Here is a 15,249-nt window from a genome sequence, read left to right as displayed (position 1 = left end):
AGCATTGCAAGCATGGAAAACAGCTATAGGGAGATGAAGTGTTGTGTGTAGGGAATATCAAGTAAGACCAGGATGTCTGGATCTTTGTGTGGAAGAGGAGGAGAAAGTAAGATTTAAATATGTACACATATACATACATACATATACACATGTATATATGTATATACATATACTTGCATATACATACGTATATGTATATATGTATGTATTTGTCTCATTCTATACTCTAAAACCTTCATCTCTTTATCAGCAGATGGTAGCATGTCTCATTTATCCTCTAGAATTGTAGTTGATCGTTGTGCTGATATGTGTTCCTAATGGTTTTAAAGTTGTTTGGCTGCCTTGTCGCTGTATCTATTGTTCAGCTCTTAAAAAAATTCTTCATCTTTCAGGAATTCCAGGTGAATTTATTCCCCACTGGTCTTTTCCTTTGAGGCTTTGCCTCAAATGTTTGAAAGTCACTTTTGGGGAGGTTTGTGCCTTGAGCAGCCTTGTCACTGTAATAGATTTTTATCAAGGGATTCTTTTTTTTTTGTTTGCTCAGTCTTATAGCTTACTTCCTGACATAAGATTTGATGTTAGGACCAGGCTCTGTGCACTTATGGAGGGAAGATCTGGGCTGATATTCTTGCTGCATTCTTTGGGTATTAAATGTTGTGTTATCCCATGATCTCAAGGATAATTTGAGTACAGTGTTTTCAGTGCTCCCAAAGTGGTCTGATAAGGGAAAAATTTGATAACTCCCCCTCTGCTCTGGGCTCTGCAAATTCTTGATCTTGTTTGGGTCTGAGCAACAGGAGACTCAGCTAGACTCAGCCACTGTCAACTGGCTTTAAGGTGCTACTGGTTCTATGCCACCAAAATGGCTGTCTCTATTTTGTTCTGGATTTATGTTCTGGTTGTTACTGTGCAGACTTCAGATTGGGCTAGAAACAGGAGCTGAGACCCTATTATTCCCTTGGGCTTAGTCACCGTGCTAAGTGCTGGGGATACAAAAGGAGTTAAAAGACAGTTCATGCTCACAATCTAATTGGGGGAGAAAACAAGCAATCGTGTGCAAACTACTTGTATACACAGGAAAAGTAGGGAAGGAACTAGAATTAAGTAAGGTTGGGAAAGCTTCTTGTAGAAAGAAAATGAGCATTTAACTGGGACTTGAAGGAAGCCAAGAGGCAGAGATGAGCATGGAGAGCATTCAAGTCATGGGGGATATGAGAGAAAATGGTTGGAGCCAAGAGAGAGAAGTCTTGTTTGTGGAACAGTCAGGAGGCCAGTGTTGCTTTCTAAGACTATGTGGCAGGGAGTAAGATCTGAGAAGACTGGAAATGTAGGGAGAAGGCTAGGTTATGAGGGACTTTGAATGCCAAACAATGATTTTGTATTTGATCCTGGAGGTGATAGGGAGCCATTGGAGTTTGTTGAATAGGGGGTGACATGGTCGAATCCATGCTTTAGGAAAATCACTGGTGGCTGAATGGAGGATAGATTGGAGAGGGAAGAGATGAGGCAGGCAGGAACCTCCCCCCTGCCCTCCCTCTCCCCCTGGCCTTACAGACTATTACAAAGTCCAACCTTGAGTTGATGAGGGCTTGTACGAGGGTGGTGGGAGTGTCAGAGGAGAGATGCTTCTGAACTTCCTCCTCTAAGCCTACAACCTGTGGCCACTCTGTACCCCAGAACTCCACCCCTAAGCCCTGGATCTGAGACTCGGAATTACGTAGTGAACAGCACAGCTGCCAGCTGGCGCCTGGTCTTGCCCTCTGCAGTGACCACTGTATGAATCTGGAACCTCCTCTTACCCTGTTGCACAGCCTTTTCCTGTGCTGGAGTGTACTTCGTGACCATTCTTAGCCAGACCTCATCCCAAGTATCCACAGACTTACCTGTTTCCATATTCTGGTAGAATCTCTGGGCTAGAAAGGTGACTCACTGTGACTTTGTACTGGATTGCCCCATCAAGATTTAGTCAAGTGTGTTTCCTAAATCTGTTTGGAGGAGTATGGGGGTGGGGGAGCTTGCTGTACTGCCTCCTATTATTCTGCCATCTTGGCTCTACCTCCTGTAAGATTTGAAAGGTAGGAAGGGGGCAGGTTGTGAAGAGCTTTAAATGCCAAATAAAGAACTCTGAATTTTATCTTGGAGGTAATCAGGAGCAATTGGAGTTAGAATAGTGGGGGTACATGGTTAGACCTACATTTTAGGAGAATCAAATTGGCAGCTTTGTAGAAAGTAGTTTAGAGTGGGAAGAGAACTGAGACAGAGTGACCAGTTGGACAGTTAATCCAATAAACCTGGACAGAAGTGGTGAAGGTCTGAACTAGAGTGGTGGCTGTGTTAGTGGAAAGAAGGGGACATATAAGAGATATTTAGAGAAAGAAATTAGAAGACTTGGCCTCTGATTGGGCATGTGGGGCGAGCACAAGTGGAAGGTAACACAAACATGAACCTGGACACTTAGAATAGTGGGGGACCCCCAATAATAGGGAAACGGAAGAAAAGGTTTGGGGAAAATGAGTTCTGTTTTGGACGTTTTAAGATGCCACAGGACAGCCAGTTAGAAATGTCCATCGTGATGTGGGACTGGAGATTAGAAGAGTCTAGGGTTAGATAAATAGATCTGGAAATCACCTTCATAGATGTTTATTGAACTGATAGAAGCCAATGAGATCATGGAATGAGATAGTGTAGGACAGAAAGAGAAAAGGGCCCTGCACAAAGCTTTGGGGGACAACTCATAGTACGCATGACATAGATAAAAGTCCAGAAAACGGACAGAAGGAGTAGTCCAACAAATTGAAGAACCAACAGTAACAAAACTCAGAAGAGGGTATCCAGAAGGGGAGAGTAGTCAAAAATGATACGTAGGAAAATTGAGAAAGAAATGTAAAAGAACTATGAGAAAAATAAATATACAAATAAAGAAAGAGAATGAATAAATATAAGGAATATACAGCATACTTTTTTGAACTGGAAATCTCGTTGAACAGGTATTTTCACAAGTCTTAATTTTAGCAATCTAATACTATACCTTTGAGATTAAATTTTATATAGCAACTGTCTGAAATTAAAATTATACAATATTAGAATTACTCAACTACTCCTTGATGTGAGATAGGATTTTCTATTTTGATTTTGAGTTTGATGGTGATATTTTTATCTTTAAATGTAAAGGAAATTGGTCCTGGGAGTTCCCTAATCAATTTCCTGAGCATTCCTCCCTCTCATGGGTCATGCCGATTGGCACCTTGTTAAAAAGAAACAGACAACTCTGATTAATCTCCAGTGACTAGTAGTATCCCTCTAATGACAGGTTGGTTATCTGGAACTCAGAAGAGTAGGCTTTGGTTAGGAACCACCTCTTTGTGGTTCCTATAAAAAGAAAGTCAGAAAGCCATTCTCACCTCTTGTCTTTTTTTTCCCCCTCAATTTTTTCCTTGTACCTTTTGGAGTAAAGGTTATGGTGATTTGGGGTGAGTAAATTTCTTCCTTCCCCAATCCCAAGAATAGTTAGGGAGGTTAGGAACCTGGCTTTGAGCAGTGGCATTAAGAAGTGAAAGATCCATGACGTTGCCATTTTCTCTGAGATTATTTGGACATGGAAGTTTCCAGTGAGAAAGGGGTGTCCTGTTCACCACCTTCAAAGTGTGTTTACCTTTTGGGAGGAATCTAAATCAGAGGGACACTATGAATTTGGGAGGCACTGTGTATGACTGGAAAGAGGGATTTCACTGGAATGTGAAGGGGTTGTCCCATTGATAGCACAATTTCAGGTCCTTTTGACTAATCAATTGAAATCAGACTCAGTCCGTGTGAACCCAGAACTTGGGGACTGACCCACATGGTCAATTTTTGGTTTGTTTCTTCCCAGGGTTTTTTTTTTTCTGGGAAATCTCCAAATATGCTAATGTCTAGATTTCCACAAACATGGAAAAGAGAGGCTTCAGCTTCCACACAAGCACTCAAGGTAACAAATGCTTAATGATAGAGAACAGCATGTATTTCGCAGAAAATAATGGAGGAAATGACTCACAGAAAATATATAAAGCATTCACATTGATTCACATACTGTTCCAGTCACCATCCTGTCTTAATCTGGGAACATCCACACTAAGGAACTCCATTCTCAGGCCAACCGGGCAAACACCTATCTGCTTCTGCTCCAAGATACCATTAACTGCTCTTGGTGTGGGGGAATGGAAAAAAAAAATCGACTTGCTCTCACCCCACTCTGCAGGTTCCCCCCAACAAAAAAAAAAAAAAAACAAACCAAAAAGACACAATGTAGAAAAATGGAAAAGGACAAAGGATGGGAGTGGTTTACTGGTTCTTTTCTGTAGTCTGGCATAAAGGGGTGGCTTCTTGTGACCAGTCTGCCCTCCTAAGAGTCCATCTTGGAGGCAGCCCCAGTGACAGGATACTAATCAGTTTTCTTTGTCCTTTTAAAAAGATGCCAATGGGCACATTCATGTTACGTGGAAAGAAATATGCTCATCAATTTGACTGAGGAACATCCCTGTTTAATCTCCTTATGTAAATATGAATTCATGAGAGTAGCAAAAGTATATTTGGCTATTTTACATAATTAAAATGGGCTTAAATTTCCTTTATGTTGCTTTAATATTTCTCCAGGTCTATATCTTCCTGGTGCTTTGAAAATACTGGACCAGCATCTATGGGTTTTATTAATATATTTCTTCATCACCTCTAAGCTAATCATTTGGTGATTTTTTTTTGGCTATGGCAATGCATCAGACAAAGAAAAATACAAAATGGCCTCAGTTCCATGATATCCTCTTCTGTTTTTGCAGTAATAGTGCCAACGTGATAGAGATATAGACAGTGGATGTTAAGAATCACAGTTTTTAGAGTGTCTATAAACCTTAATTTGATTGTTACTCTAAACACGAGATTCTTTTCCAACTACCCTACTCACTCTTGGGTCTAGCCAGGGATTTTTGAACAGCATTTGCCTGGTCTGGTCACTTCTATAGCAATGAGTTTTTTTTGTTGTTTTGTTGGTTTTTTGTTTACGCCATTGGGGTTAAGTCACTTGCCCAGGGTCACACAGCTAGTGAGTGTCAAATGTTTGGTCTGAGGTCACATTTGAACTCGGGTCCTCCTGACTTCAGGGCAGGTGCTCTATCCACTGCACCACCTAGCTGCCCCTTATAGCAATGAGTTTTTGCACTGTTCTTGAACACTTTGGAGAAAGGCTTGTCCGCTTTCCCTCCAGGGATCCTGGTCATCACATCTCCCTGTCTGCTGGAACTGTTTTCTATGGGTGCACGCTGATCCAGAACTCAGTGAGGAAGCATCAGCAATCTTTCTGCCCTCAAATTATCATCGCCTTGGACCTTAAGGTAAATGTTAATTCTGAACAGATAATAGAATGTTTTTAGGCACAATTTTTACCTGGAATGTACTCCCTCCTTACCTCTACTCTATAGAATCCTTGGATTCTTTCAAGGCTCAGCTTGTGTCATCTTCTAAAAGGAAGGCTTATTCTAATCCTCCTAGTACTGTCTTCCCAGCACCCAGAGATTTCTTTGGCAGCATATACCAGGCAAATTAAACCTGGCACCTCCACCTTCCCACATATTTTGATAGTATATGACTCTGAACCCAAGACTCTTGGGAATAGCAGCACCCCTCTTCCTCCCCTTCCAGATCACCAGATCTGCTTCCAGCCCAGGCTCTACAGAGGGCAAAAAGGGAAAGGGGACAAGCATTTATTAAACTCCTGTGTGCTAGGTGATTTACAAATATTTCATTTGAACCTCACAACAACTCTGAAGTAGGTGCTATTATTATCCCCATTTGACAGTTTGGAAAACAGATAGGATGCAGTTAAGTGACTTGCTCAGGGTAACTGCTAGAAAGTGTCTGAGACTGGATTTGACCTCATGTCTTCCTGACTATTCTCCCTAGCTACCCCACAGCCATCACTGAGGGCAGCAATCACTGTGGAGAAGGGGCCTGGCCTGCTACCACTATCACCAAGTGCCAACTGGCAGATCAGCCTAAGGGCCTGGGGAGCAGCAGCGCACCCCCACTACCAGACCAACAGCCCCACTTTCAGTGCTGCCTTTGAAGCCATTGGCTCTGGAAGCAACTCTGGTAAGCCGTAGCCTGGCACCTGCTTCTTTGGAGCTGTAGGCACAGCTACTGAAGACAGAAAAGAAAGTTCTCACCATCAAAATCCTTGGCACCATCAAATGATTCAGCCTCAAAAACTGATACAATTTTTATCATTGGAAATGACATTAAAGAAGATGCATTGCCATCTGCTTTGCTGCTGAATCCTCCTCATCCCTGCCTCCTGGCTTCCTTCAAGTTTCAGCTAAAGTCTCCCATTCTACTGGAAGCCTTTTGCAGTCCTTTTTTATCTTAGTGCCTTCCCTCTGAGACCTCCCCCCAAGTTATCCATTATCTATCTCATTTGTATATAGTTGTTTTCATGTTGTCTCTCCTTTTAGACTGTGAGCGCCTTAAAAGTAGGGATTGTCGTTGCTGTTTTTCCCCCTTTCTTTGCATCCTCAGCACTTAGCACGGTACCTGTCACAGAGCAGGTGCTTAATAAATGCTTGATGACTTGAACCTAAAGACCATGGGACCTTTCCATCTGACACAGCTGAAACTTCCAGCGTTGTCTCCCTTTTTAACTGTGAGCTTCCTGAGAATAGGGATTGTCTTTTTCTTTTCTTTTTATTTTTTTATCCCCGGGGTGTGGGTGCAAGTCAACCAGGCGCTCCCCCGCCACTCCGGTGGTACTCAAGTCTTTGCCCCGCCCCCTCTTGTCTAGGCTCCGCCCCTCCTGTCTAGTCCCGTCCCCGGCTCTGTGCGCCGCTCCTCCAGGCTCTGCTCCGCCCCGTCTTGACTAGGCCACGCCCCCTCCGCAGCTTCCGGCCCGCCCCTTCCATCAGGGCTCCCCACCTCCCTTCCAAGCTTCGCTCCTTAATCCGAGCCACTTTCTCTTGGTTTTGCCCCGCCCCCTTTCGACTTCGCTTCCACCTTCACCGGCCCCGCCCTTGCGCCTAGGCCCCGCCCTTCCGTGTGGGCCCCGCCTCTTCAGTCCGGGCCCCGCCCCCTCCCCTCTCCTCTTGGGCCGGTCTAGGGCCCTGCTCCGGACAGACCGGGTCTGTGGGCTCCTTCCGGGACAGGCCCCGCCCCCTCCCCATGTGGTGCCGCCGCCGGCTTGGGCTCCTGCTCCGGCTCCGGCTCCGGCGGTAGCTGCCGCCGAAATAGCCGCTCTTTCCGAGGCCGGAGGAGGAGGAGGAGGAGGAGGAGGGCGCAGCCTCCTGCCAGGCCCCCGGCCCCGGCATGAAGTGTCACTACGAGGCGCTGGGGGTGCGGCGCGACGCCAGCGAGGAGGAGCTGAAGAAGGCCTATCGGAGGCTGGCCTTGAAATGGCACCCGGGTAACTACCGGCCCCGGGGCCCGACCCCGACCCCGACCCGACCAACCGCCTCTCCCGGCCGGGGGTCAGTGTCCCATCCCCGATCCTGCCCCGTCCCCAGCGGGCGCTTCCCCCCGCCTCCCGCCGTCTAGACGAGTCCTCCTCCCCTCCTGCCCGAACAATCTGTGGATCCCTCCACCCCCAGCGACATGTTTCTCCCTTTCTTGAATGCTCCCCATCCCCATCTTATCCCCCGAGTAACTTGATCCCCTCCCCTCCCAGGTGGGAACCTCCCCCTCTTCTCTTCACCTCCCCCACCCCCAGGCTGCGGGGGTCCCCTCCAGACCACCCCCTGCCGCCCTTCTCCCCCCCTTCCTGCTCCTCCTGGCTTCTCCATGGGGAGAAGGCAATCCCCCCCCCCAAACTTTAAAGGCGCATACATAACATCATTTATATAATGGGAGTAGTATTTCTTGCTGCTGTAGTCAGAGAAGGGAAGAAGTGGGGTCCAGGAGGGGTTGGGCAGCCTGAGATCATCGGCCCAAACACATTTATTTGTGCAAGTGCAGGCTTGCCACCCTCTCTCCTGGGCAGCCTGCAGTTGATGGCTCCCTCCTGCTTGTTGGGCAGTGATAGAGATGCTGGCCTTGGGATCCCATCTGACCCCTAGCTGGGGGACTGACCCTGGGCAGGTTGGGCAGCGCATCCTCTGTGCCCCAGCCTCTCGTCTGTGGCCTCTCAATCTGGAGAGAACCGTGTGCTGGAACTTCAGAGTACGACTTTCACAATCTACTCTTTTGTCTCTTAGGGCCCCCTATTTCCAAGATACAAGATGCCTTTAATTTTAGCCACGTGGAGGTATATTCCTATCTCCAACTTATCCCGTTTCTCTACCTATAGTGAAGTAAATCTTTAACTAGGTGTGCTCACCAGTTTTTCAGTTGAGACATGGCATTCTTCAAACTAATAAGGTTTTGAGGATGTAATCAATGGTTAAGTTTTAAAGCAAAATGTCTAAAGAATATGGCTTCTTTGTGGGTTTTGTATGGGATTTTAGACCCCACCTCAGTGATCTGTGTGATTTAGGTCATTTAAACTTTACATTTGTGAAATTACATAATGGATGAACATCAACTCCTTTGATATAGTTAAGATATTTTATTATTATCATTAATTGATTAGTCATGTTTATTGAGCTCCTATATGCTAGGTGTGGTATGGGGAGATAGAAGATGAATAAGACATACCTGGATCAATTTTCTATAGTTTGAGTGATTAACAAAACCTGGTAATAGCAGCAGTCTTTCAGGATGGAAAATTTATGAATCAGGGATATCTTTTAAAGGGAATAATTTCCAGTTTTGCAGCATGATTTAGTAAGTTAATCAGTTAGGAAATTTTTTTTTTTTGTTAATCCAGTGGTACATATTTTAGTGTCTAGATTCACTTGTTTCATAACTAGTTGTGTATAGTGTATAGTTATTCTAAACAGGATTATTCTGTACCAAAATATAGTTTAATGAAATGTAAAGTAAAACCAAATGTAGCAAATTGAAGTGTTAATTTCAGAAAGAAGCATTACTAAGAGATTAAACTTGATTTTAAGATTTTACATTTGAGGGGTTTTCCAGCTTTGGCTTTGGTCCATTCCCTCTCCCCAACAACAATAATAAAAATTCCTAAAGTAAACAAACAAATCAATAGCTACATATACAAATCATCACGAGCCAGCTTTTTTCTCAAGTTCAATTGCTGGCTTTACCCAACTTTCAACTTTGTCTTTTAAACTTTATTTATATATAGAGTTAGTAATAATTATTCTTTATTATCTCACATGAAATATTGGAAGTTTCAGTCTTTGATGATATCTTTGCCTCCTTTGATATCCAAAATGGGAGGTTCTATTAAGTTGAAAAAGGGTTTCCTTAGCTTTGCCCTGTTCAGTGTTTTAATTAATGGTTTAGATGAACACATAGGTTGTATTTACCAAATTTGTGGATCATATAAAGCTATTAGCAATAACTAATTCATTGAATGACAGAATCAAAATCCAATATGATATTAGTGAATAGAAATGTGAGATTGAAACCAACAGACTGCAATTTAATAGTAATAAATGTAGCCCTAAATTTAGGTTAAAAAAATCAATTATACAACTTCAGAATGGATGAGAAGCTCTGTATGAGTCAGTAGCATCATTTGAATGCTAATAACACAAATAGAAGGATGTCATGGAAAGAGTCTGGATTTGGAGTTGGAAGGAACAAGGGTAGGTCTTAGCTCTTCCTCTTACTGCTATTGTAACTTTGAGCAAGTCAATTAGCCTCTCTGAGTTTTATTTTCCTTGCTTGTAAAATGAGAGAGTAACTAGTCACTTCTAACTCAAAACCAGTGTTTCTGTGATCCTTAATTTCTAAAATAGCTGACCATCAATAAAATCTGCTATTGTGAGAAGGGTGAGTCTATTATGGATGTGTTCAGGTAGAGGCTGGATGATCATGGTTATACATTTTTGTTTTTATTATGAACTTAATCATCAACAAACATACCTATCAACATACACAAGAGGCTTGGAAAAGAGACTGTGAAACACTAATGTATAGTTTGTTTTTTAAGAAGTATATATATATATATATATATATAAAATAATGTAATATAGTATAATGTAATGTTTAACAGAGAAATAATAAAATTATTCTGTATCCCCTTCTGAACATTTTTGTTTCCTGGGCATTTATTTACAATAAGTTTTATGTATGCATTTTCTTTTTTTGTGTCTGTCTTATCAGTTCACACTAAACTTACTCCCTTACCCCACCTCCAAGAGTAGAAGTTCATCCTTCTAACAAATATGTAGAATCCAGCAAAACAAATCAGCACTTATACCATATATGAGAGTATATATCTCCATCAAGAGGTGGCAGGTGTGGTTCATTGTTGATCTTTTGAAGTAATTATTATTTGTTGCTTTTTTTTTAAAATTTGTTGCTTTGATTAGAGGTTGCAGGTCTTTTAAAGTTATTTTTCTTCATATTATTGTCATTGCATAAATGGTTGTACTGGTCCTATTCATTTCACTGTGCTTCATTTCATACAAGTCTTCCTATGTTTCTCTAAATCAGTCACATTGCATTTATATAGTACAATTTGTTCATCCATTCCGCAATTGATGGCTAACTGTTTTGTTTCCAGTTCTTTGCTACTACAAAAAGTGCTTCTATAAATAATCTTGGGCATGTGGATCCCTTTTCTGCCATCTTTGATTTCCATGGTATTTGTGCCTTATAATAATATTACTGGATCAAAAGGTATGTCTAGGTTAGTGTTTTTTAGGGTATAATTTCCAAATTGTTTCCCAGAATGGTCAAACCAATTCACAGTTCTACAAATAGGGTGTCTGATGATCATATGTTAAAGATGTCATAGATATAGTTCCTTCATTGACTATGAGTTTAGAGTAGTGGAACTCTAAGGTCCCTTGAGTTGTAACTCAAGATTTTTTAATAGGTTTTATTGATATAGGGCATTCTTGGACTGGTGGGGATGCCTTCCACCAGTTAAGATCAACAACTTCTCTGAAATATATAATCTTAGGGAATTATGTGGCTTGTTGAGAGGCTATGACTTGCCATGGTCCTATATATTTCAGAGGTGGGACTGAAACCAAGTCTTCCAGATTCTGTAGCTGGCTATCTGAAATTCTATACTGCCTCCAAGGTTACAGAATTTAAACTTGACTAAAATGTAAAGTTTTTGAATTTGGAAGTAGGTGTCATAAAGGTCTTAGTGTTGCCTCTCTGTGTAACTGCCGTAAGTAATCATCATCATCATCATCATCATCATGATGCAATGCATTTATATAGTCGTTTATGATTTACTGAATGCTTTATGTTCATTATCTGTTTGAATCCACCAAATAATACTGTGATGTAGGGATCAACTGTTATGGGAACACAGTGCTAGAGGGTTCAAGTGACTTATGTAAGGTAGAATTGACTTATAAAGTAAGCAGTAAAATCATAGCCAGTGCAATTGAAAAATCCATCTTTGTGGAAAATGTTCCTGACTGAATGCTTATACGTGCATCCCAGTTTATACTAAGATATGTTGCTGGTTTCTAGATTTGGAGGAGTTCTTCCCAAAGGAAGGCCAAGGTAGTTTGGTGGCAGCTTTGGATGCTGTGAGTCTATTTTGTGGCCTCTGGAAGATTCTTAGCCTCCCAGAGGGTCTTCAGACTAGGGATGGCCAGAACTGCGTTATACCATAGCAGGTTATTTCCACTCAGATTCCTCCAGACCCCAAACTGGGCCAGAATTGTCCAAGCCTTAGGACAGGAAATTTGAGATGGTGTCTCCAGATATGCCTTGGATCCAATGTCTTACAAGCTAAATTTTACTTTTTTCCTCTGCTAAAAAAAAGTTACCCTTCATACCTACTCCCATGTTATAAAATCACACACTCCAAGTGGTTTAACCAAATTTCCAGTTTTTCATGTAATAGAAGTTCGAAGTTAGTTGTGTTTATTTAATTTTGATGCCTTTTGTCATTACATTGCAGTCATTTCAACCTCCACCCTCCAGATTGAATCTCTCCCTTGTGAAAAATGAAAACAATTAAGCAAAAACATCTAGTACAATGATCACATCTGACAGGGTATGCTCCATTCTGTCCTAGTAATTCTCTGTGTCTTCTGAGGGAGGAGCCTGTTTCATTAGCTAGTGTCCATTTATTTTCTCTTATGTTGTTGTAGCCATCGTATACATTGTTCTTTTGGTCCTGCTTATTTCTCTGTGGTTCAGTTCATACAAACCTTCTCATATTTCTTTGAACATTTGTCATTTCTTAGTGCACAATAATATTCCTTTACATTCCATGTGCTGTTTATTTGTTTGTTTTTTAACCATTCCCTCTTTGCAACTTTGACTCACTGGATAGAGTGCTGGGCCTGGAGTCAGAAAGATCCCAGCTTAAGTCCAGCTGCCTTGGACACTTAATAGGAATGTGACCTGGGCACTTCACCTCTTTTTGCCTTAGTTTCCTCAACCGTACAATGAGGATGATAATAGCACCTACCTTCTAGAGTTGTTGTGAGGATCAAATGCAATATTTATTTGAAAAAAAAAAAGTTCTTAGTCTGGTGCCTGGCACATAGTAGGCGCTAATTAAATGCATATTCTCTTCTTCCCTCCCTTTACTGGATGCCCATTTTGGTTCTTGGTCTCTGCTACCACGAAATGGTGCTTTGAATATTTATCTAGAGCATTATTTCTGTCTTTGACTTCCTTGGGTTTTATAGCTAATAGTAAGATTGCCAGGTCAGAGGTTAATGTACTTAATTTTCTTATGTAATTCAAAATTGATAGCCAGATACTTAATGAAATTAGGGGAGGTGAAACTTGGATCCTTCTTTTGCAGAGATCAGGGATTTGGCAGAAGTCTGCAAGGGCTCAGTACTGAGATGTTGGCAGGTCTCTTTAGATCTAGAAAACATTTTATTATAAAGGGTCAGTGCAAATTACAATGCTTGAAATGTTGTGATGTGGTTTTGAGCAGGCTTTCATTTGCACTCTGAACCTCTGGTAGGATCTAAGAGGCAGAGAGCTCTACATTGGGAGGCAGGAGGTGGGGAGAGAGGCAGCTGATAACCAGCATCGTGAGACTTATAATAGTTTCTTCTGACATAGAACAAAACATCATATTTCAATGTAACCAGTACTTTTAGGATCCCTTATATAGATTTAGAATATTTTTCTTTAAGGGAGTCAAAAAGGTTTTATTGTTTTCTGTGATTAGGGAAGTGTAATGAATGAGAGCTGACTACCTCTGCGCATTAAGATTTATTTTTGTAAATTCCTTTGGAGAGGAAAATTGCAGGTAATGTGGGCAACATACAGTATGATGTAACATTATATAAAGCATCCTTTTAAAGGGTACCTGAATAGTTATTTTTTTGGACCTTTATAAAAGTTATGCTCAAGGTCTAGTGCAATATTAAATTGTGGCAGGGAGGTGAACCAGGCAAGGTGTAGTCAAAATAATAATGGACTTGGAGTCATGAATTCTGGTTTTGATTCATGACTCTGAAACTTTGGATAAGTGGCTTTATCTTTCTGAGCCTCTGTTTTCTCAGCTGTAAGATGACGATACTGCTACTTGGGCTAGCTGCCACACAGGTTGTTGTTAGGAATGTACTTTGTTTAAGGGCTAGGCCAAGGCTCCTTAACTTTTTTGTGTGTCATGGAGTCCTTTGGCAGTCTAGTGAAGCCTACAGACCCTTTCACAGAATAATGTTTTTATTTATATATTTTTGGCTAGGCAGTGGGGTTAAGTGACTTGCTCAGGGTCACACAGTTAGTGTTATGTGTCTGAGGCTGGATTTGAACTCAGGTCCTCCAGACTCCAGGGCTGGTGCTCTATCCATTGCAACACTTAGCTGCTCCGAATAATGTTTTTAAAAGCATAAAATTAAAACCATAAGATTACAAAGGAAACCAATTTTATTAATATACAGTTATTAAAATATTAAAAAATCAAGTTCTCAGACTCCCAGTTAACCTTTTGGCTTTATAAATGTGAATTGTAGTCTTTGAAGGCCATGCCAACGTGGCGGCAAGTCTTAACAGGTTTTTCTAGTCAGCAAAGGATTTGAATCTGGTCCGAGTGATGGATGGCGAGTTTGTCATTCAGGGAAGGACCTAGTTAAGTGTGGACAGAGAAGTTTAGCCACAACAATTCATGAAGCTTGTCTACTACAGTGCAGAGTGCTTGTGGTTAGCATGGATGGAGGCAGCATCAGACTAACAGAATCACAGGTCTTCTGAAACAAGTGAAAATGTGTATAAAGTGACTTCTTCATTAGGTTAATGCTAGGTGGGGCAGGCTGCACTGCACTGAGTCATAATGAACCTCTTGAATCTCCTTACATGGGTAGAGATTCTTTTTTTTTTTAGGTTAGGCAATAGGGTTAAGTGACTTGCCCAGGATCACACAGCTAGTAAGTGTTATGTATCTGAGGCTGGATTTGAACTCAGATCCTCTTGACTCCAAGGCTGGAGCTCTATCCATGGATAGAGATTCTTAAAATAAATGTGGACTATGGTTATTCTTTAGCTAGTCACTTAGATTGTGTTGATTTTTCTGATATTTGTAGAGGGAGAAAAAGCGCTTTAGAAGCCCAAGCCAGCATTTAACGCTTTGCCTACCACCTAGTAGATGCTTAATTAATGTTTCTTAAATTGATTTGAGCTCCTGTGCTTCAGATGTCTACATTTGGATGATTTTTTTTTCACAGATAAAAATTTGGATAATGCAGCAGAAGCAGCTGAACAATTCAAATTAATCCAGGCAGCGTATGATGTGCTGAGTGATCCTCAGGAAAGAGCATGGTAAATGATAAGATGTTTTCGTGTGTGTGTGTGTGTGTGTGTATCTATATATACATGTATAATTACATATACGTATAGAATTGTCAGTAAAGGAATCTTTTTAAAATATCTTTATGTTGTATTGCATCAAGCATGTTAAAATATGCTACATAGATTTAGGTTTGCTTCCATTAATGTAGTATATTAGTATATATTCCTATATTTATTCTTTCTCACCTATAATGACTTCTTATTTGGTGAGATTACTTTACTTGCCCCTGTAAGACAGGGTTCTTAACCTTTTTTTTGTGTTGTGGACCCCTTTGACAGTCTGGTGAAGCCTATGGACCACTTCTCAGATTTGTTTTTTTTTAAATGTATTAAATAAGATGCATAGAATTATGTAGGAGCCAGTTATATTGAAATACACATATCAAAAAAGTGTGTGTGTGTGTGTGTGTGTGTGTGTGTGTGTGTGTGTGTGTGTGT

The 15,249-nt window shown here is 41.4% G+C and overlaps 1 protein-coding gene across 1 annotated transcript in view; it reads left to right on the top strand.

The window, feature by feature from the left end:
• The first annotated feature begins 7,274 nt into the window (after positions 1-7,274).
• The window catches only part of DNAJC21 (DnaJ heat shock protein family (Hsp40) member C21), a 32,832-nt gene continuing 24,857 nt past the window's right edge, over positions 7,275-15,249 (top strand). Inside the window, exons 1-2 of the mRNA XM_027846262.1 lie at positions 7,275-7,417; positions 14,688-14,781. Coding sequence (XP_027702063.1) covers positions 7,321-7,417; positions 14,688-14,781 — 191 coding nt within the window. The 5' untranslated portion in view covers positions 7,275-7,320. The remainder of the gene's footprint in view (positions 7,418-14,687; positions 14,782-15,249) is intronic.

The sequence above is a fragment of the Vombatus ursinus genome, unplaced genomic scaffold (assembly GCF_900497805.2).
Source record: "Vombatus ursinus unplaced genomic scaffold, bare-nosed wombat genome assembly UNPS02015106.1, whole genome shotgun sequence".
NCBI classification, from domain to species: Eukaryota; Metazoa; Chordata; class Mammalia; order Diprotodontia; family Vombatidae; genus Vombatus; species Vombatus ursinus.
This window is presented reverse-complemented; position numbering and strand designations above follow the sequence as displayed.